Source organism: Nelumbo lutea, chromosome 2, assembly GCF_056320005.1.
Source record: "Nelumbo lutea isolate HS-2025 chromosome 2, American lotus-T2T, whole genome shotgun sequence".
In the NCBI taxonomy this organism is placed as follows: Eukaryota; Viridiplantae; Streptophyta; class Magnoliopsida; order Proteales; family Nelumbonaceae; genus Nelumbo; species Nelumbo lutea.
Genome location: NC_142685.1, coordinates 41,919,943 through 41,941,559, shown reverse-complemented (window position 1 = coordinate 41,941,559; position 21,617 = coordinate 41,919,943). Strand labels below are relative to the sequence as shown.

General features: G+C 37.0%; 2 protein-coding genes across 2 annotated transcripts; one reads left to right on the top strand and one right to left on the bottom strand.

Annotated features, from left to right (window-relative positions):
• The first annotated feature begins 1,756 nt into the window (after positions 1–1,756).
• On the top strand, positions 1,757–13,303 carry LOC148870125 (spliceosome-associated protein 130 A-like). Its single transcript, XM_088969002.1, has 3 exons — positions 1,757–5,128; positions 10,178–10,669; positions 12,500–13,303. Exons 1-3 carry the CDS (start codon positions 2,111–2,113, stop codon positions 12,635–12,637), a joined length of 3,648 nt encoding a protein of 1,215 aa, XP_088825128.1. The 5' UTR covers positions 1,757–2,110; the 3' UTR covers positions 12,638–13,303.
• A 575-nt stretch (positions 13,304–13,878) lies between these two features.
• Positions 13,879–19,403, bottom strand: LOC148870124 (UDP-glucuronic acid decarboxylase 1-like). The gene is made up of 8 exons (XM_088969003.1): positions 19,224–19,403; positions 18,412–19,115; positions 18,137–18,284; positions 17,942–18,021; positions 15,958–16,041; positions 15,755–15,829; positions 14,557–14,649; positions 13,879–14,427 (listed from the first exon to the last, which is right to left on the bottom strand). Exons 2-8 carry the CDS (start codon positions 19,036–19,038, stop codon positions 14,218–14,220), a joined length of 1,317 nt encoding a protein of 438 aa, XP_088825129.1. The 5' UTR covers positions 19,039–19,115; positions 19,224–19,403; the 3' UTR covers positions 13,879–14,217.
• Positions 19,404–21,617: the final 2,214 nt, after the last annotated feature.

The window sequence follows — 21,617 nt, the reverse complement described above, 5'->3', positions numbered from 1 at the left end:
ATATTATTAGATTTGCTTGATGGTTGCTTGCTTATTAATGCAAGTAATTAATCATAATAAATAATAAATGAACAAAATCCCATGAAGTTTATTCATGGATTATCAGAAAAAAAAAACAGGCTCATTTCCCTCAACAAAAAGATAAGATGGTTAATTTTCTTATTTTTATTGATCAAAAGGTCTAACATGTTGTTCATCCTTGTAAGAAGCAAATTGTTGTTTGGGTTCTACTATGATATGAAAAACATCTGATCAGTCAACTAGAATCATGAATGTAATAGCCAATTTATGAATTTTGATTCTTCTGGATATCATTTCTTTCCCGCATCATAGATTTTGTTATGTTGTTAATGATAATAATTTATGTTTCATAATCCAAATTAAACAAAAAAAAAAGAAGTTACTGAGAGGGAGACCATCCCCGGTGGACTTTGTTCGACCAATAAAGAATATAAGTAGAAATTAGGGATTTTTATAATTCAGTCCACCGATAAGAAATCCTAGTTCCACCATGGAATGAATCCTGCCTGTGAATTAATGTGAAACTCATGAATAGGATGTGGTTTATAGGGGGCTACTAAGGGAGAGTGCAGTTCAAAAATCCCTAGAAATATGAGAAAAAGCAACGGTCATATGGTGAGCGGGCACTCAGCAACGTCTCCTGGGTGAAGAGGAGTACCCTTTTCTTTTTCGTTTTTGGACACCAAATATGTTTCTCTGCGATATAATGTAAAATAAATATTTACCTCTTATACTGTTTACAGACCTTCACCTTATACTCATTTCGGTTAAAAACTTAAAATTCATTTATAAAAGTTGTATATGTAAGTATTTAAATATTGGGATAAATAGACCGTACTCCATTACAGAATTTTGAATTCTACCGGTTGAGCTAAGTATTTAAAAGTTGTCTCGTATATTGATATCAATTCTAAGCTGACACCTATTTTAATAATATCGGTAGAATTAAGATTTGTGGGGATGGACTGAATAATAAAAACCTCTTAAATAGTTTACATGTTTAAAATCAATAAAATGCTCAATATTGGTTATATGACCTTTGCAGGTGCCTTAGTTGACTATCGCCATAAACAAATGTTGTCAAATTTAACTTTTATGATCTAAACTATAATAAAATTAAATATATAATTTATAATATCATTAGATATTTTAGGATTAATTAATTATATATACCTTTGAGGTTTGAGGAAATTATTTATATACATCCGATAGTTTCAAAAACAACTTTTCTATATCTTGTATTTCAAATGTTAACTCTAACAAACACTTCTCGACTATTCATTAATTTTCAAAACATATATATATTTTTTTAATTTTTTGCCTTATTCTTGTTCTAATTGTTGTTGTTGTTGTTCTTTTTCTCCGAGAGAGAGAGAAACTCCCCCCTAAAAAGAATAGAGATTATTAATTCCTTGCTCTGCCCATGAAATGGTGCGTCCCTTTTCGTTTTTTATAAAACCGTCTGTTAATACATAGCATAGGTGTTTCCCTTGTAAAAATTAAATTAAAATTGATTAATTTCTCCTTTTTATTTTCATCTTATAATCACTTTATCTGGTTCGATACAGGGGAAACATAGGGTGCAAAAGGAGCAGAGAGAAAGGGGGGAGCTGCCGCCGCTCTAATTCATTTGGTTGGGACTTGGGACTTGGGACTTGGGAGAAGATGAGAAGGGAAGGGGTAGAAAGGGAATTATGGATATTTTAATGGGCATGTAGAGTAGACCGTGTTCGGTGTTCGATGTTCGATCCATTTATAAGCGGCTCTCACACAGTGACTAGCCAAACAGAACGCTAAATAGGGGTTATGTCTCCTGCTCCTCTCTTCTCACTCTCTCTCTCTCCGTCGTCGTCGTAGGAAGCAGATCTGCGCCAGAAATTTCAGGTTTCATTGGATGAAGACACTAGTAATCTCACATTGTCTTTTATTTGCTAATCTTAACTTGACATTTATTTTCTTGTAATCATTCTTTCGTGACTGTGCAACTTAAGAGGAGTGTAAAATCATAAACCCTAGTTCCTTTTTTTCCCTAAAGCTAGGGTTTTTTCTTCTCTTACATGCACTAGAAGATTCTAGTACGGTTTCCGCCATGTATCTATACAGTCTAACACTGCAAAAACCAACTGGTGTCGTCGCTGCGGCTAATGGAAACTTCGTCGGTGGTAAGTCGCAAGAAATTGTTGTAGCGAGAGGAAAAGTTATCGATCTATTGCGTCCCGACGAAAATGGTAAGATCCAGACAATTCTATCCGTCGAGGTATTTGGCACAATCCGTTCATTAGCTCAGTTTAGGCTTACTGGTTCTCAGAAAGACTATATTGTTGTTGGGTCTGATTCGGGTCGAATCGTGATTCTAGAGTATAACAAAGAGAAAAATATTTTCGACAAAATTCATCAAGAAACGTTTGGGAAATCGGGTTGTCGTCGGATTGTCCCGGGGCAGTACTTGGCTGTTGATCCCAAGGGCCGTGCGGTAATGATTGGTGCCTGTGAAAAGCAGAAACTTGTTTATGTCTTAAACAGAGATACTGCTGCAAGGCTGACAATTTCATCCCCATTAGAAGCCCATAAATCTCACACCATCGTTTATTCTGTTGCTGGGGTTGACTGTGGTTTTGACAACCCAATTTTTGCTGCAATTGAACTTGATTATTCGGAAGCGGATCAGGATTCAAGTGGAGTGGCTGCTAGTGATGCTCAAAAGCATCTCACTTTCTATGAACTTGATCTTGGTCTTAATCATGTTTCAAGAAAATGGTCGGAACCGATTGACAATGGCGCCAACATGCTCGTCACAGTTCCTGGAGGTGGGGATGGCCCCAGTGGTGTCCTTGTGTGTGCAGAGAATTTTGTCATTTATAAAAACCAGGGCCATCCTGATGTCCGAGCTGTCATCCCTAGAAGAGCAGATTTGCCTGCTGAGCGTGGGGTGCTCGTGGTTTCTGCTGCCACGCACAAGCAGAAGTCCATGTTCTTCTTTCTGTTGCAGACAGAGTATGGAGATATATTTAAGGTTACACTGGACTATGAGAATGAACATGTGAAAGAGTTGAAGATCAAGTATTTTGACACAATGCCTGTTACGGCCTCTATGTGTGTTCTGAAGTCAGGGTTCCTATTTGCTGCTTCAGAGTTTGGGAATCATGCTTTATACCAGTTTAAGTCAATAGGAGATGATGAAGATGTGGAATCATCATCAGCTACATTAATGGAAACGGAAGAAGGTTTTCAGCCAGTATTTTTCCAGCCTAGGGGCCTTAAGAATCTTGTTAGGATTGACCAAGTTGAAAGTTTGATGCCAATTATGGACATGAAAGTTATAAATTTGTTTGAAGAAGAGACTCCTCAGATATTTACACTTTGTGGGCGAGGTCCACGTTCGTCTTTACGAATACTAAGACCAGGTTTGGCCATTAGCGAGATGGCTGTCTCACAACTCCCTGGTATCCCAAGTGCTGTTTGGACAGTGAAGAAGAACGTTAATGATGAGTTTGATGCATACATTGTTGTGTCCTTTGCAAATGCTACTCTGGTGCTTTCAATTGGTGAGACAGTCGAAGAAGTTAGTGATAGTGGATTCCTTGATACTACCCCATCTCTTGCTGTTTCTCTATTAGGGGATGACTCTCTGATGCAAGTCCACCCAAATGGCATTAGGCATATAAGAGAAGATGGGCGTATAAATGAGTGGAAAACTCCTGGGAAGAGGACAATTGTGAAGGTTGGCTCCAACAGACTTCAAGTTGTAATTGCTCTGAGTGGAGGAGAGCTTGTCTATTTTGAGATGGACATGACAGGTCAGTTGATGGAGGTTGAGAAGCATGAAATGTCTGGGGATGTGGCTTGTCTGGACATTGCTCCAGTTCCTGAAGGGAGACAAAGGTCCCGTTTCCTTGCTGTAGGATCCTATGATAATACTATTCGTATCCTATCCTTGGACCCTGATGACTGCATGCAGATTTTAAGTGTGCAGAGTGTATCTTCACCCCCAGAATCTCTTCTCTTACTTGAAGTTCAGGCATCAGTTGGTGGGGAGGATGGTGCTGATCACCCTGCCAGTGTTTTTCTTAATGCTGGTCTACAGAATGGGGTGCTCTTCAGAACTATGGTTGATATGGTGACAGGTCAGCTTTCTGATACCCGCTCCCGGTTCTTGGGACTCCGAGCCCCAAAACTCTTCTCTTCCATTGTAAGAGGTAGGCGAGCAATGCTTTGCTTGTCTAGTCGGCCTTGGCTTGGGTATATTCACCAAGGACACTTTTTGTTGACTCCCCTTTCATATGAGACTCTTGAATATGCTGCCTCGTTTTCATCTGATCAGTGTGCAGAAGGTGTGGTTGCTGTTGCAGGGGATGCATTGAGGGTTTTCACAATTGAGAGGTTAGGAGAAACATTCAATGAAACTGCAATTCTTTTGAGATATACTCCAAGGAAGTTTGTCCTTCATCCCAAGCGGAAACTGCTGGTGGTGATTGAGAGTGATCAGGGAGCACTCACTGCAGAAGAACGTGAAGCTGCAAGGAAGGAATGTCTGGAGGCCACTGGGATGGGAGAGAAAGGAAATGGTAATGTGGAACAGATGGAAAATGGTGGTGGTGATGATGAGGAAAAGGATGATCCCCTATCTGATGAGCAGTATGGTTACCCAAAGGCAGAGTCTGACAAGTGGGTGTCTTGTATCAGAGTCCTTGATCCTAGGACAGCAAGCACAACATGCCTTTTAGAGCTTCAGGACAATGAGGCTGCATTTAGTGTATGCACTGTGAATTTCCATGACAAGGAATATGGAACTCTTTTGGCTGTTGGTACTGCAAAGGGACTGCAGTTTTGGCCTAAGAGAAAGTTCACTGCAGGATTTATACATATTTATAGGTTTGTGGAAGATGGTAAAGTTCTTCAACTTTTACACAAGACACAAGTAGACGGTATTCCTCTTGTTTTGTGCCAATTCCAAGGAAGATTGCTTGCTGGAATAGGACCAGTACTCAGATTATATGATTTGGGGAAGAGGAGATTGCTTAGAAAATGTGAGAATAAGCTCTTCCCCAACACAATTATCTCCATCCACACATATAGGGATCGGATTTATGTTGGCGACATACAAGAGGTATGTTATTGAAATAATTTATTTATGCTATAGAATGTTTTTGCAAAAAAGTTATTATTATGAAGGCTATCTGTTGTATGATTGTGTTTATAAGGTCAAATCATGGTTTGAGTACTTAATGATTTTGTATGGCTCTATATGGAATTATGCATAGTTTTCAAGGCACCAAGGTGAACCTAGGTAACAAGGAAGCACTTAGTTTCCTAGGACCTGGGTGCCTACCTAGGTGTTGCCTAATGTCTTAGAATATTGGAAGGAAAATAAGGGGGCTGAGTCCCTTATTTTTTGGTAGCAGAATAAGAAAAAAATACAAGGAGAAGGGGCAGAACCTCTGTTCTTGTCTAAAGGAAAACCCTCAAAATGATGGAGAAGGGGTGGAGCCACTGTTCTTGTCTCAAAAATAAAACTCAAAACGACAAAGGAGTAGGGGTGGAGCCCCTGTTCTCGTCTCAGAAAAAAGAACGGAAAAAAAAAAAAAACTTAAAATGAAGAAGAAGGGGTGGAGCCCTGTTCTTGTCTCAGAAACAAGAAAGAAAGAAAAAACTTAATATGAAGAAGAAGGGTGGAGCCCTATTCTTATCTCAGAAAAAGAAAGAAAGGAAAAAAGCTTAAAATGAAGAAGGGGGCGGGGCTCTGTTCTTGTCTCAGAAAAAAGAAGAGCCCTACTCTTGTCTCAGAAAAAGTAAAGACAAAAAAGAACTTACAAATGAAACTAACCAAAGAAATATTGGTTTATGAAGCAATAAAAAGAATGAATGATATGGTGTATCATTGCCTATCTTAATATTATAAAGTAAAAACTAAAATATAAAAATATTGTAAATCTTTGTGTATAAACAGGTTAGCGTTTTAGCGGGTTGAGCGCCAAAAAGCACATCGTTACTTAGTCACCACTTTGACAACTTTGGAATCATGTTTAGCGTGTAAAAGAACAGTGGAGTTTCTTCTCATATGCATGTCATTAAAACTTCATTTGCTTAATTGAGTTTGGGATATATATATGTATATATATATATATATATATATTCATGAGTAAATCATATTCAAATAAAGAGAATGGGTTAACATTAATATGATAGAGGAACAGTGGTTTAAGTGGCTTTTTTTTCTGTTTCGATTGATCAAAGCTAGAAGGTAGACAAGAAAAGAAGATGAAGGTTTCTGGTGTAAATAAAGAGAAAGAGCACCTTCTCCTTCCATACAGGACACCTCTAAGATCTAATAGGGTTATGAAAGAAGAAAAAAGAGAAACCTAATATTGGCGACGAAGAAAGCTTAGGTGCTTCTGGTAGGAGATGAGACTGTTGTCTGGTTTAAGGACTTTGTTGTTAAAGCCATGCACTTGAATAGGATTAGAAAAGTTTTAAGAGTTTGAAGAAAGAAGATATGGGGCAGAAAGGAGTGGTAGAGGAAACTTCATTGCTCTCTTTGAGTTGTTTGGGAAAGGAAGAAAACAGCTGGTCTTCTTTCATAAAGGAAGAGAAAGCGCAGAGTGGGGTTTAATCTCTAATATATGAAAGGGCTTTACAGAGTACTTGAATGGTCAATGATGCTGAGGCGACAAATATGGAGGTTAATCATCTCCAAAAGGTTTGTCAGATCGTTGGTGATTTTAGCCCATCAGTATTAGAAGATGGGAGGTTTGAATGGTATGGGGAAAAAAGAAGGTGATGAAATTTCAAAGACTCCAGAAAGGCTTTGTAGTGACCTGGAGAAGGTGGACAATGGGTCTTTCTTCTATTTTCTCATTGGAAAGTTGGGAGTGGACTTAGGAAGGAAAAAAGCCAATAATTAACCAAGATCAATCAAGAACAGTCCAAGATTTAAGAAATAATGCAAAAAAAAAAAAGTCCAAATGCAAGAAAAAACAAACATGATAATTATATCTTATGGAGGAGAAGAGAAAAGAAGAGGAAAAAAATACCTCAAGAAAACCAATTGTTAAGTTTGGAACTTCCAAAAAAAAAAGCCTCAATCAATTGTTCTTATTTTTTAGATCAATAACTGGAAACTTTCATTAAGATTAATGGAAAATAATTACAGAAAAGGGGAGATAAGCTCTCTTAATTCTCCTACAACAAAACAGAAACAAAAAAACAAGCAAAATAGCAGATTACAAGAGAGCCAAAACATAGATTCTTTTGACCTAGTTCAATTTTATTTCTGTATCCTTAGCTAGTTAAATTTCCTCTTCTCATTACTGTAATTCCAAGACCCAGCCAAGTCTTCTTTTAGCCAGCCTACCACCAGCTAGAATCTCCCTCTATAACCAGCTTGGTGATGTTCAGCTCTCTAATTCTTTGAACTCCTTCCAATACTGCTGAAATCTTAGCCCGAAGTGAATCACCCACTCCAATTGGCCCAGAAAAAAAAGAGCAATTACAACACCCTCATTTCTTAGAACACCCCTGATGCCTGAAGGACCTGGATTTATTTTTATTTATTTTTTTGATCAATAACAATATGCCTGAAGGACCTGGATGTCCAATGCTGCTTTTGTTGAAGTTTAATTTGAAGAAGCCATGGGGAGGGGGTTGTCCTTAGTTGTAGCTGAGCTTGCAATTTCCTTCCAGTTTCTAATCAAATCAGCTGCTGAAAAGTCTTTAAACAAATCCAGAGACTTAAGCCAGTGCACCACTCTAACATGAATCACCTCCACAATATCTTGAAGACTTCTTTCTCTTTCTGAAAAAGCTCTCCAATTCCTTTCCCAGGTAGTCCAGCACTCGGCATCCCTTATACATCTCCATATGATTCTACCTCTTTTCTTTGGCCAACTGAACATAGTAGGTGCAAAGAGACTTTGTACATCCAGCGGAGGAGACCACCACCACTCCCAAATACAAGTAGCAAAAGAGCAGGATATTAATAAGTGGAAACCAGTCTCATCGTTAGACTTGCAAAGAACCACACCAGTTAGGAGATAAGAAACTATTAGGTCTCTTTCTCTGAAATAAATTACAAGTGTTGAATTTTTCCAGGAATGCTTCCCAATAAAGGCATCCAACCCTAGGTGGAATAGGTTTACACCAAACTTCCTTAACAGGGAAGGCCTGCCCGAAAAATCAGTCAATTGAGATAAATCAATTGTTCTTCTTTCTAATGGCCATATAACGACTTATTTATAGAAGAGAGGGTAGGCACAATGTACAACAGTCAGAGGGTAGGCACAAAGAACAGCCACTTGGATACAATCTAGTTATTCCACAAACTAACAGACTGCACGAATTGCCACATTGCCAAATGAGCAAATTTTCTCTTTGAACTCCGGAAAAATAAAGACTTAATTTTTTTGTCACCAATTTACCTCTCGTTGTTAAAATGATCATAACAAAAATCTAGGATTTACAAGATCCTTGATCTTGTGGATAGTTTAAGGTATTCATTCTTTCATTTAATTTGGTTCACTGTGTACAAGTATATTTCTGTACAGTGAGACACTATACAAGCAATGTTATCATTTGCAGCTCTCCTATCAACAATTATAAAAAGGAATGTAGTTGGGTCAAAATAACTATGATGGGAAGTGACTGATGATTAAAAGAAAACTATGATGGGATGTGTTACTGAATTGGTCTGTAGCCGCCAGCCAGGAAGGTATGGTGCCCATAATCTTTTTGATTAAGGCCTCCAGTGAGATACTCTGATTCTGGAAAATTCTCTGATTTCTTTCCCTCCATATACACCAAGTGATTGCTGCTGGGATAGTATTCCACGACTTCTTCCCTTTAACATTAAAGCCCCTTAACTTCCAAGAGTGTAGGTGGTCTTGTTGGATAGTTAACTCAAGTGCCCATCTAATGACACCAAAATCATTGAAAACAAACAACTTTTGGTCCTTGAAAAATAGGCTGAAAGAAAAGTGAAGATACAACTATTACAACTTGCAACCTTCCAGGGTGATTAGCCCTACTATTAAGAAATTAAAGTTAACAAATTAAAAAAAAAAAGACTTGCATTTACCAGTAACCCAAAACTACAAGATTGCAACTGCTGTAGGAATTTGAAAAAACTTGATTTATTCCTTCATTGGTTCTTTCCCTCTTTCCACATCCGCATCATTATGTCATGTAGGTGCTTGTGCTCTATGTCTGTATTCACCTATTTCGTGTTGATGTTTCACCAGTTCACTGTCCAGGTTGAATGGGTCAGCCCACTGTCCAGGTTGTAGATTTTTTTCTTGTTTTTAATTTTTAAGTTTCTGATCAAAATATTAAAATGGATTTAACTGTCTCAGTTAAAAGGTTGAACAAATTCAACGATTTGCTTGCCCAGGTCGAGTTGATGGGTTTTAAGGATTTTATGGGTTTATAGTTGAACTGACCTGGCTGAATGATTTGGATGGTGTTTGGTATTGTGGTGTTGCGGAGCTGTTTCACTGCCACATAAGCACTACATAGGCATTTTTACTTTATCAAACCAAATGGTGTTCGAAGGGGGGTTTAACACTTTGGGTATCCTATGTGGTGCTAGTGGTGCTTATGTGTTATAAGCAACCACTCTCCCAATTTCCAATGCTCAAATCAAGTACAAGCACAAAACTTGAGCAACAGCACGATACCAAACAATGCCCTTAATCATCCAGATCAGCGATGGTTTAAAAACATCGGTGTACCTATACATTATTTTTAATTTCTAAAAAGTGGCTTTCTTCCAATGTTGGTCCCAGCTATCTAGAGTCTTGGGAGGAATGGACTGGATGCAGACCTTACCTCTGGAACATTATTTTAACTTCTATTATTAATAATATTATTTATTTGTATAAATAATGGAAGATGTAATTGGAAAAGAAAACAAATTAAATCTATAAGCATTCATCAATGCAAACAATACTAAGCTATTAAATAATTTGTAATTGATTGTATTAAATTATCAAGTATTATTAGTGCACAATCATATCCAATTTTAACCGAATAACTTATTCTTCATTCACGTGTTAATGGGTTGACTAGGAAAATGTCCTCTCAAATTATCATGTCAATAATGATGTTGACATATATGTCTTTTCATCTGTCTAATTATGTTCTAACAGCTGTTGCTTTTCTGCAGTCATTCCATTATTGCAAGTATAGGCGGGATGAAAATCAGTTGTATATATTTGCAGATGATTGTGTTCCTAGATGGCTTACAGCATCATACCACATAGACTTCGACACCATGGCCGGTGCTGACAAGTTTGGGAATGTGTACTTTGTGCGGTTACCACAGGATGTGTCAGATGAAATTGAAGAAGATCCAACTGGAGGTAAAATAAAGTGGGAGCAGGGGAAGCTGAATGGAGCTCCTAACAAGGTTGAAGAAATTGTACAGTTCCATGTGGGTGATGTAGTCACATCTTTGCACAAGGCATCTCTTATTCCAGGGGGTGGTGAATGCATTATTTTTGGTACTGTAATGGGGAGCTTGGGGGCTTTGCTTGCTTTCACGTCTAGGGAGGATGTTGACTTCTTCTCTCACTTAGAGATGCATATGAGGCAGGAGCATCCACCTTTGTGTGGTAGAGATCACATGACCTACAGATCTGCTTACTTTCCAGTGAAGGTATAGTTGAGAAGTTGGATTTGCGTATACTCTGGTTGTTTTAGATATCTAACCTAGAGAACAGCCTTCTTTGGCCCTAAACATGTAAAAGCTCCATGATCTAATGTCCCACTTTGTACACCACAGTGGATACAGCATAGCATAACCATGGTTTCAAATGTCGTGACATTTCGCTAATGTCGCCCAACATATGTTGATGTTGAGGCTCACCGACATGAAAATGGATGGTAATATAAAAATTACATTATTTCAGTCGACATTTCCTATATTTCGGAAATGTCGACCAAAGCGGTCCAAATAACAAAAAAAAAACAGTTTTTCCTATTATGTCGACAGGATGTTGACTAATGTATATTAATAATATAATATATTAGTATATTATATTGATAATAATACAGTATATTAATTTAAATTATTCCATTAATAATTTTTATTTAATGTTTCAAATAAAATATTTATAAAAAAGATTTAAGAAAAAATAAAAACAAAAGAATAAATTAATTACTTTATAATATAAAACATAAAATATTTTTCAAGTAATAAAATATTAACTAGTTAGTATATTTAAAATATTTATTAAAATCAGAAAATGTTTATTAAATTTAATAATAAATCATAATTTATTATAAATTTAGTATTAAAAATCATAATAAATTCATTAAGTTTTATAAGAAATCAGAATTTATCATAGTCTTAATACTACAAAAAGGAGAATCAGTTTATTAAATTTATAATAGAACATAACTTTAATATTTAAAAAATCAGAATAAATGTATTTCTATTTACTAGTGTGAAATAAATATGTTAGAATTTATTATAAATCAAAATTAAAAATAAGAAAAGAAAATATCGGATAACCTTGTAAAAACATCAAAATGCATAATAAATCAGTAAATCATCATTTACTTATTTGTTATCGATCTTAGTTTCCTAGCTTTATATAATGGTTGGGAACAATGTTTTAAAACGTGGAGGCATGACGTGAGGCGTTCCACTACCTAGAGGCGTGAGGCGTAGTTCAGATCACATTATTTGAAAGGGGGGGATCTCATTTTTTTTCTTTATTTTAAAAAAATATATATTAAGAAGAATAAAGATGCATAACGTTTGTTGAAAGGGGGGGGTCTGGTCGAAGCGGATGCATAACATTAGTTGAAAGTTTTCTCTTCCCTTTCCTTTTCTTCCCTTTCCTTTTCTTCCCTTCCCTTTCCTTTTCTCTTTTTTTCTTCTCTTTCTTTTTCTTTCCCTTCCCTTTCTTTTCTTTTCCTTTCCTTTCCTTTCCTTTTTTTTTTCTTTTTTTTTCCTGTTTTTTTATATCAGATGTGCATGAGGCGTACGCCTCTAGAACACCTCATGAAAAAAGCACAAGAGGCGTATGCCTCAGAGGTGTCAGCGCCTCTGGCATACTCCTCGGAGCGTTTTGGGAGCGCCTCGCACCTTCAGGCGTACGCCTCTCACACCTTTTAAAACACTAGTTGGGAATAAGATAATAGTTTAGAAATATGTATTAATGCTTCTTTTATCATTTTACAAAATATCATTGCATATTTCTACATATTTCATAATATTTTCACAATGTCTAATTTTTACAATATTTTCCCTCGACATTTTTGACATATGTTCTATATTTTGGTAAGCAACATTTCCATTGACATCAACTTTTAGACCTTGAGCATAACTTATTGCTTCATGGTCACTGCATCCACCATATGGATGATTCATGCAAATTCATTTTCTGTACTAATCTTATTTTTTTCCTTTTTCTTCTTTCGTTGCTAGTATTTGTCATCATAAAACCTTCAAAGTGACTTAGAGATGAAATTAATGCAGGACGTGATTGATGGAGATCTCTGTGAACAGTTCCCCACACTACCTCCGGATTTGCAGAGGAAGATTGCAGATGAACTGGATAGGACCCCTGGGGAAATAATGAAGAAACTCGAAGATATTAGAAATAAGATCATTTGAAGAGTTGACCTACTCAGCCTCGTGGATTGGAGGATGGATAATTGGATCTGTATAATTACCTTATAGATCCATGCAGTGGTATCTTGGGCCCATACTGTATAAACATCGTGTATCCAGGACAACATGTTTGTGCTGCGAGGGGGAATGGATCAATTACTTCTACAAATATTTGCAGATCTAAGTAAGATTACTTTTCAATGAGATTTCTGACCATCACCTGGATTAAATGATTTTGGTCAGGTTCAACAGATGAAAATTTGGGAACCCGCATGTTGCCACACTCCCCAATTCCTATTTATCTAATTTTGAAAGCTAGAAGCTGATCGGTCTATCCTCTTTTGATTCGCCCTCTGGAGATTATGAATGTAGCCTTAATTATCTTTTCATGGAAGTCATTTCGTGGTGGAAGCTCGTCAGATCATTATGTTGTAAAGTGCTTAAGCATTATTTCGCAGCTTTTCCAATGGAGAGACTAAAAGTTCTCACGGTAAAGCCAGGGCCCAAGGCCGCCTTTGTATATTTCCTTTGAAACTTGAAAGCAGTGACTAGTAGTTTAGCACTTGGGCTTTTAGACCCTAGCTGCAGGACTTTATATATGAGCTTGCTGGGGCAAGTGAGTTAAATCAATAGAAATTCCTCCCCAAGAACTAACGGTGGTGGCCAGCAGATCCAGATTCTCTTTTGAGATTTGTCTGTGCTAGAGGTTCAAAGTATCGACAGGGCGTATTGGACTGTAGTGGTACTTTTTTTTTTAGGCCCAATTACCTTCTGAACCATGGTCTGATCGGATATAATTCCTGGAGGAGCGTATCGTGAAACCATTGGCACGATATGTATCAGCTATCAGTCAATACGGATCGATACATATCGATACTGTGAACTTTCTAGCAATGCATTCACCGATACTGTTGTTACACGGAGCCTCTGTGGTTCAAGTAGAACCCTGTTGTTGACAGCCCAGCTGTCGAGCTTAACCAAATATATTCTAGCAAGTACTTAAACAGTACCATTTGAGTTTGAGAATAACTACTGCACTATAGGTTCTGTGTGCTCGACGACCAGAGTGCCATGGAAAGAGGAGTAACATCTGAGTTCAGAAGTAGACTGCAGTAATACCACACCGTCTGGCGGCATTTGAGTGAACATCTCCCAAAAGGGTGGTATATTTTGCTAAGGGTATAAAACTGCCAGCTGATAAATTATGGTTATTTATCATGGTAACCATTAACTAACGCAATAAATTTTCATAAAAAAAGGTATAATACAACCCTTTTTTCTCATAAAGAAAGCAAGATTCACAACACCATCTAAGAAATATTCCTCTTTACAAATGCGGCATGGATCCGAAATTTCCAGGACATGGATAGAATTTAACAATGAATATGGTTGGTACCGAATAGTGGAATGGCAGAAAAGGATTTCATCTTGCAGACCCCATCCATGACAAGGCTTTGTTGATGATAAATGATAACAAACGAAGTTATTAATCCACGAAAGAATAAAATGAGACAAACACTAATAGATGCCTAGATGGCATATATGACATGCTCTTCATACTATACAAATTGCTCCTCTCTATCTTATTTCAGTGTTCCTCCTTCCTCATCATTCAAGATGCGTTTCCTGAAATCAGTCACCATTAATGGTAGCCCCTCCCTCAGTGAGATCTTAGGCTCCCAATTCAGCAGTTCCTTTGCTTTGGAAATATCTGGTTTTCTCTTATGTGGATCATCCGCAGTATTTGGCTTGAATTCAATGATAGCACTTGAATCAATTGTATCTTTGACAACCTATTTTTGAAGGAGGCAGGGTAAACTTTACTATTGAAAAATGAAAACTTCAATAAAAGAATGCAGGTAAGGTATCTGAAATTATTTAATCGACCCAACTATGCATTTAGAATTCAAGAAAAGTCTCACCTCAGCAAGCTCCAACATGGTGAACTCTCCTGGATTACCCAGATTGAAAGGCCCAATATGCTCGTTTTCCATTAACGCCACCAGTCCATCAACCTAAGATGAGAGGTGGTTATTAGTCTTTTCCATTTTTAGCTTAAAACTTTGATGCTACAAAGGATGATATAAACATGCACGCATATATGTGGAGGAAGACATTCACACAATAAAAGGTGGAAAGGATCACTTTCCCTTCCTAAGCTGATCTTGTGGGAGCATTCAATATCTAATTGAACATGAATGACACACAAATAACTATTAATGGATGCAGAGATCTAGGGAACTATTGACTAGCTAGCTCTATGTATTGAGCATCAGGACCTCCAGTTAGGTTGTGCATAGTAGATTAACTGGGCTAAAAATCAACTTGTGATGAAAGGCGTTACCTACCATATTCAACTTTAAAATTTAGAGAATTTTCTTTGAAATAAAAAGAACCTAAAGAACCTCTAGAGATAAAAATCCAAGTCAGATGGTTACAACTATTTGAATATGAGGACCCCAGACTCATCTATCAGGTCCTGTGTCCCGAAACTGAAGACACCCTTTGATGAATACTTTGTAGATACTTTTTCCACCAGTAATTTAACCATTCCTCTGCACTCTGCAGCTCAGAGGGTGAGAGCAGACACACCTTGGACTCCACCACAGCAAGATTTCTTCTTTGAAATTGCAAAACCTAGGATCATCCAGGGTAGGAGTTATCAGACGAGGGGTCCACCATTCTAATGTATCCACTCCAGATAGCAGAGGAAATCACAGTGAGGGTCAAACTGCTTTCCTTGATTTCTAGGTTGAGATGTGCTGCTTATCTGAATTGTTATTTATCAGTAGTGGAAGGTGATTCAGAGGTGTTGAATTGATGGACGACAAAGGAGGGAGGGGCCTTCAACTTTAAGGCATCAAGCTAGACAGGCAAAATACTTGGCTTCAAGACTGAAGTTCATTTTCAGGTGGATTCCTAAATCAGATGAGCTAGGGAGGTGGTTGATAAGGACTAATTGGTCATATAGTTGAATAAGTTCATTTGGGCATATATGGGAGCCGGTCCATAGACTGGCCAAGGGGTAAAAATGTATTTAATGTTATGAATCATCTAACAGGTTTTGAGGCCTCCTTTTTTAATTAAACAACAGCCCAAGATGGTAAACATGTGGTATACCAAGTCAGAAACATATTGGAAGCTTCGCGTTTGTTTTCCATCACCATAGACTGTCAGAGGTTCTTTACGGAGGGCCTGAAAAATAACACATACACAGAAAAATTGTCTCAAATGATTATGTTCTAATACTCTGGTTTATAATTCAGAACAGTATGAAAGGACAACAAGCCATAGACCTAATAAAAAGGGTCGGAAGAGCAAACCTGAGCAACAAAATTGCTAACAACACGCCCATCATCTATACACATACGGGGCCCATATGTATTGAAAATACGTGCAATACGTACCTGCAAGCAGCACATCCTGATGTTAATTCTGTCCAAACAGATGCATGGACCATGAAAGGCATGACCGTCAGGCCAGTAAGGGCGAGACAAGAAATAAAGAAATCCTAGTCAAAATCTATCAGATAACAGTGCAACTTCACTGTAAGGACTCAAAGGCGTAACATAATATCACAAAACATATGAAGATCTCAAAATGAATCATATCCCAGACAACAGTAAACCTTGGAAAGTGCAAGAGGATCAGCATTATATCCGTCTATATGTACTTTTATCTTTATAATATGCTCTTCTCTAACAATTTGGCATGGGATTAAGGTTTATGAATTTCCTAGTATGAAAACAAAATGTAGCATAAATTCCCATAGGCTTGTTCTTTCAAAGGAGTCTCGGTGGACTAAATGCAAATACCCTTATTCAAACATCATACACATCTGGCATCTATGTTACCCCAGGGGAGTCAAGGAGTTTGTGTGTATGACAGCATTACAAGGTGTTGACAAAAATGCAGTTGACACTAAAAAGGCAAGTAGGTGGATTCAGAAGCATACTTAAATAGTATAAACAAACTGCTATTACTTCATAATAAGTGCTCATAAATATAATCGATTGTAACATTCAGGTGTAAACATATATGCAAATATAAACTTATATTTCCTAATGGATCTTTCAAGATGCAGGAGCTCGCAACCAAAACATCTGTCAGTCAAAGTAGGGTAATTAAATCCTAATGAAGAATTAATATGAGTAGTTGCCCTGGCAGCCTTGCTATTCCAAATAGTATTACTTCATAATAAGTGCTCATAAATATAATGGATTGTAACATTCAGGTGTAAACACATATGCAAATATAAACTTATATTTCCTAATGGAATCTTACAAGATGCAGGAGCTCGCAACCAAAACATGTCAGTCAAAGTGGGGTAATTAAATTCTAATGAAGAATTAATAATGAGAAGTTGCCTTGGCAGCCTTGCTATTCCAAATAGTATTACAACATAATATATACGAGTCAAAAATCAGCATGAACAATAGAATTCTCATTGTATGAAGAATTTCAGTGTGAACCTTCAAACCTTGATGTTTAATATCTTGCTTATTTCTAAATTAATTTTTTTTATTACTTTAGCCTTTCCATTATAGTTTTTATACATAACTTTTTTCAAGCATAATAAAACCTGCATTATAAACTCAAAAATAATTCCATGCTGCATGGCCCTCTTTTGGGATTTATGATAATAGAGACGCAAATATCGGTTTCAGACTGAGGACTAATGATTACTCACCCACTTGGTCAGAGTAAACACGAGCAAGTGGACAAAAGGATAATCAAATTTAAAAAATAAAAGAAGAAGTGAAATATCTATTAAAGGTATGTCATACCAAGAAAGTAACTAAAACTAAATGTCTACCTACTTAGTCAATAAACACATTGAGGAATAAACTTTCAGGGGTTGAACTAAAGCAACTGGACAAGATAGAGTTCCAGAAATTTACAACTCAGTCACAGTATCTACCGGAAGACATTTCAGATCTGGAAAGCTAACTAACGGACCAAGAACATAATGGGTATGTATACATCTTGCTCTCTAGACATGTAGGTAAGATTTCGAACACAGAAATCTCAAGAAACTTATAGACTGAAAAGGCTGGGTATCAATTTTGTCACCATACTAGTTACTAGAACTTGAAAGACATGCTCTATGTGGTACGCAGTTGTTGCCAGCAAACATAAATCAAGAGTAAGAAAAGAGATCATCCGTTTTCCAGTAGTTTAGAAAATTTATAAAGAACTGACAGTGAAACTCATGCCAGAAATTCTGATTCCATCTTTTCGTTTTATCTCTGCAAGTCACACAATAGACCTTCTAGAAAAGTTCATTCAGAAGCGAGTATTACCAACCTCAACACCTGCACCACGATGGTAATCCATTGTTAAAGTTTCAGCAGTTCTCTTTCCTTCATCGTAGCAGCTCCTAACACCTAAGGAATACCAAGCATCCAGAAAATTTACAAATATGAAGTAAGAAAGGGTCTAAAGAGAAAAGTAGAGAGACTTGCAGGTAATAATAGGATTGATCATAGACGACAATTTTACCGATTGGATTAACATTTCCCCAATAAGTTTCCTTCTGCGGGTGCTCAAGCGGGTCACCATACACTTCACTTGTACTCGTGAGAAGAAATCGTGCTCCAATTCTCTTGGCCAGGCCCAACATATTCAAGGTTCCCATCACATTTGTCTTGTAATCACAGTCAAGGATGTTAAAAGTATTCCAAATTCCATAAAGAACAAAATCTATAATGTATTCCTTTTACAGAAATTCAGGAAACAAGTTAGAATTAGAATGGTAATGACATAGAGAAGGATATGATTGTCTTGACTGGATTATACTTGTAGTGTACAGGCGAAGCCGGACAAGCCAAGTGATAAATCTGATCGACTTCCAAAAGTATCGGCTCAACCACATCGTGGCGAATCAGCTCAAACCTTGGATTCCCAAAATGGTGCATCACATTCTCCTTCCTCCCAGTAAAGAAATTGTCAATTACAATCACATAGTCCCCTCTTGCCAGAAGTTTATCGACAAGATGACTACCGACGAACCCGGCACCGCCGGTGACCACAATTCTCAACCCCGGTCTCCGGATCCCGGCCGGGACTCTCCCGACCTTACCCAATTGATGATTTCCCGAACTCCAGGAGGGGTTCAAAATCTGTTGATGGCCAGAAACGCTAACGGGAAATTCTCTGGGAATAACATGGTGGGATTCGGGCGGGCCAAGCCTCGACAGGCTTGGCTGGAGTATGAAGAATGTGGAGGCGATCAAGATACCAACGAGGATGAAGAGAAGACGTTGTTCTTTCATGAGGTAATTGATTGATCTGGGTATGGTTCTTGGTTGTTTTAGGGTTTTGGTGGAATGAGAGGAGGTTGTTATTGGGTTTTCGTCATCTCTTCTGTAATTCCCGCTCGGTTGTTTGTGAAGTTGCTTCATCACGAATCAGCTTCTGTGGTTCACGCTCGGTTGCTTGAGAAAGAAAAATATGAAGAGATCTACTAAATATGCGTGATCTGCAATGGGTTTCAGGAATTCATGAATAAACTGAGGAACGATATTTGAGAAAATAAAAGATCTTTTTCAGTTTTCATTTGGGAGAGGGAGGATTTTAGTAACAGTACCTACTACGAGAATTGTCAAGACCGTAGAGAGAGAGAGAGAGAGCGTGTGTAGAGCAGTAGAGGGAAAGAATTGTTTTGAAACGCCGCTCCTCTGACTTCGCTTCGATTTCTGTAAAATTTCTTTGAAAGAAAGATACAGTGTTAATTTGAGTGCAAATGCATAAAACAATCAAAACAAAATCCAAATATACCTATATGGGTTGGGTGAACCCAACTGTCCAAGTAGCAGCAGCTCCACCTCCACCTCCGACTAACACTATACTAATAGTCTAATACTATACTACATCAGTACATTTTCATTTGGAGTGAAACAGTAAAACATAGGTAGTCAAATCAAATGGATCGGACGATTGGCATCCTAACATAATCTACTCTCCAACTGTGAGTGATATTTGTAGGTCGTGTTTGGTTCGTTTTATAGAGATGAGAATTGGATTTCTTTTTAGCCACTAGTCTTTTCTTTTCTTTTTTTTAGTGGGACCCTGGGACTGGGAGGGGTGAGATCAGGAGGGATAATAGTAATAGAATTTGCATCACGTAGTGGGAATAAATACGGGAGATATTATCAATGTACGCTTAGATGAGGAGTTCACATCTCCACCATTTTTTGGGAACATCTCTCGATGATTACATCCTCACCATATATATACGGGACTGGTACTATCATAGGGAAATATTCCCAATACTGAGAATGCGCTGTGGGGCATTGTGGGGCGGGGATCTGATCTCTAAGATGAGTCTGTGGGGCGCCAATCTCAACTTATAGTACTATTAATAAAATGTTTGAGGGTGAAAATATTAATAAAACATAGGTAGAAGAATGCATCCGAAAGCATTGGGATCTGGTCCAACATATTATCCTAGCACAGTTCCAACAACCTTGTATGGTTATTGGGGCCATATATCAGGCTGGCAATGAGAAGCCTTATGTGATATGAGAATGCCCCTGAATTAAAAATAAGTTTTTATTAAGCAATTATAAAGTTAGGCATGTTGTATGGTGTTGAATGTTTGATAGTCAAGAACAAATGCCTAAAAATTGAATGTGATATGGATGAATAAAAAAAAAACTAGAATAAAAAGGATAACAAATAGGGTGATGAAATATTGATCACATGCATAGAAAGTCATTGACAACATAAGAAGTGATTGTTGCAAGTTGAAGGAGCTAGAGTAGGGGTCTAAATGGATCGGATCATGACCATTTCTGATCCGAATCTGATTTTTTTTGTGATATTCGGATAATCTTCTTGCTGGATTTTTTTAGAGCAGGTCGGGATTGGATCTAATTGAAAATTAGATCAGATTTGGGTCGCCCCTATCCGATTTAACCTATATATGTATATATTTATAAATATATTTACTTATAAAAAGACATGTATATATTAATATATTTATTTATAAACATGTTTATATTGCTATTTTGTAATTTTTTTTATAAAAAGGCATGCGTATATTAATATATATGAAAAAAAAGTTGAAAAATACTTATATTTTTTTTGTTTTTCTTTATATAAACTTTTTATGATTTTTCTTTTAATAATTTATCATTTTTTTTCATAATCCGGATCAGATTGGATCAAATTCAAATATTCGACATCCTTAATGGAATCGGATTCAAAACACTATTTATGAGATCAAATTCGGATGTACCTTGATTCGAATATGATCCGATCTATTTGCATCCCTAAGCTAGAGGTAGACAAAAAAGGACATAGATATTTAAGTTCTCTTAATTCAACAATGGATATTGGGTTTGACTATGATACCAGAAACGCATAATAGTGGAAAAACTTTTCACTAATCAACTAGTATCACAAAAGCAATGAAAATCAAGTGGCATTCATTATATTTTGTGAGGGCATTTGATTGGTAAAAGCTCTTCTCGATCATCTATAAACTCCTTTTTCATGATGAAGAGTGCAATGTCAAAAAAATGTTGGGGGGGTGTTGGAATGTATTTTGTTCAGAGGAGATCCCAACTCCTTTCCATAACTTTAAACATAATTCAATTGCGAAAATAGGATTTATGCAGTTGATCCTATATAACTTGGATAAGGCTTTGGTGATGATGATATAGTGACAAAATAAATCCAATCTAAGCCAAACTTGGAGAATAGAAGAAAAGATCCATGTGATGCACATTGTAGAGATGAGACTTTTTAAATTCTATTTTATAGTAAATTCAATGGCAGATTTCTTAAACTACCCTTATGGTTAAGCTAATTGACTAACTATACCCTTATTGTTTAACTATTGTTTTGCACCACCCTTGCTATTTTTGACAATTGTCATTGTCGTTAAATTCTAACAGAAAGGATGAAAAATCAGTTTTACCCTTCCTATTACTCAAATCTTCAAAATAAAATGAAAAATTTTAGGAACCGAAGCTTA

Bases quoted from the DNA above. Each gene is read 5' to 3' on its own strand.
- LOC148870125 (XM_088969002.1), top strand. From the start codon at position 2,111: ATGTATCTATACAGTCTAACACTGCAAAAACCAACTGGTGTCGTCGCT. The intron at 5,129-10,177 runs GTATGTTATTGA...GCTTTTCTGCAG, and splicing joins ATGTTGGCGACATACAAGAG to TCATTCCATTATTGCAAGTA. The intron at 10,670-12,499 runs GTATAGTTGAGA...AAATTAATGCAG, and splicing joins CTGCTTACTTTCCAGTGAAG to GACGTGATTGATGGAGATCT.
- LOC148870124 (XM_088969003.1), bottom strand. From the start codon at position 19,038: ATGAAGCAACTTCACAAACAACCGAGCGGGAATTACAGAAGAGATGAC. The intron at 16,042-17,941 runs GTTGGTAATACT...TGCTGCTTGCAG, and splicing joins ATCGTGGTGCAGGTGTTGAG to GTACGTATTGCACGTATTTT. The intron at 14,428-14,556 runs GTGAGACTTTTC...CTTCAAAAATAG, and splicing joins CCATGTTGGAGCTTGCTGAG to GTTGTCAAAGATACAATTGA.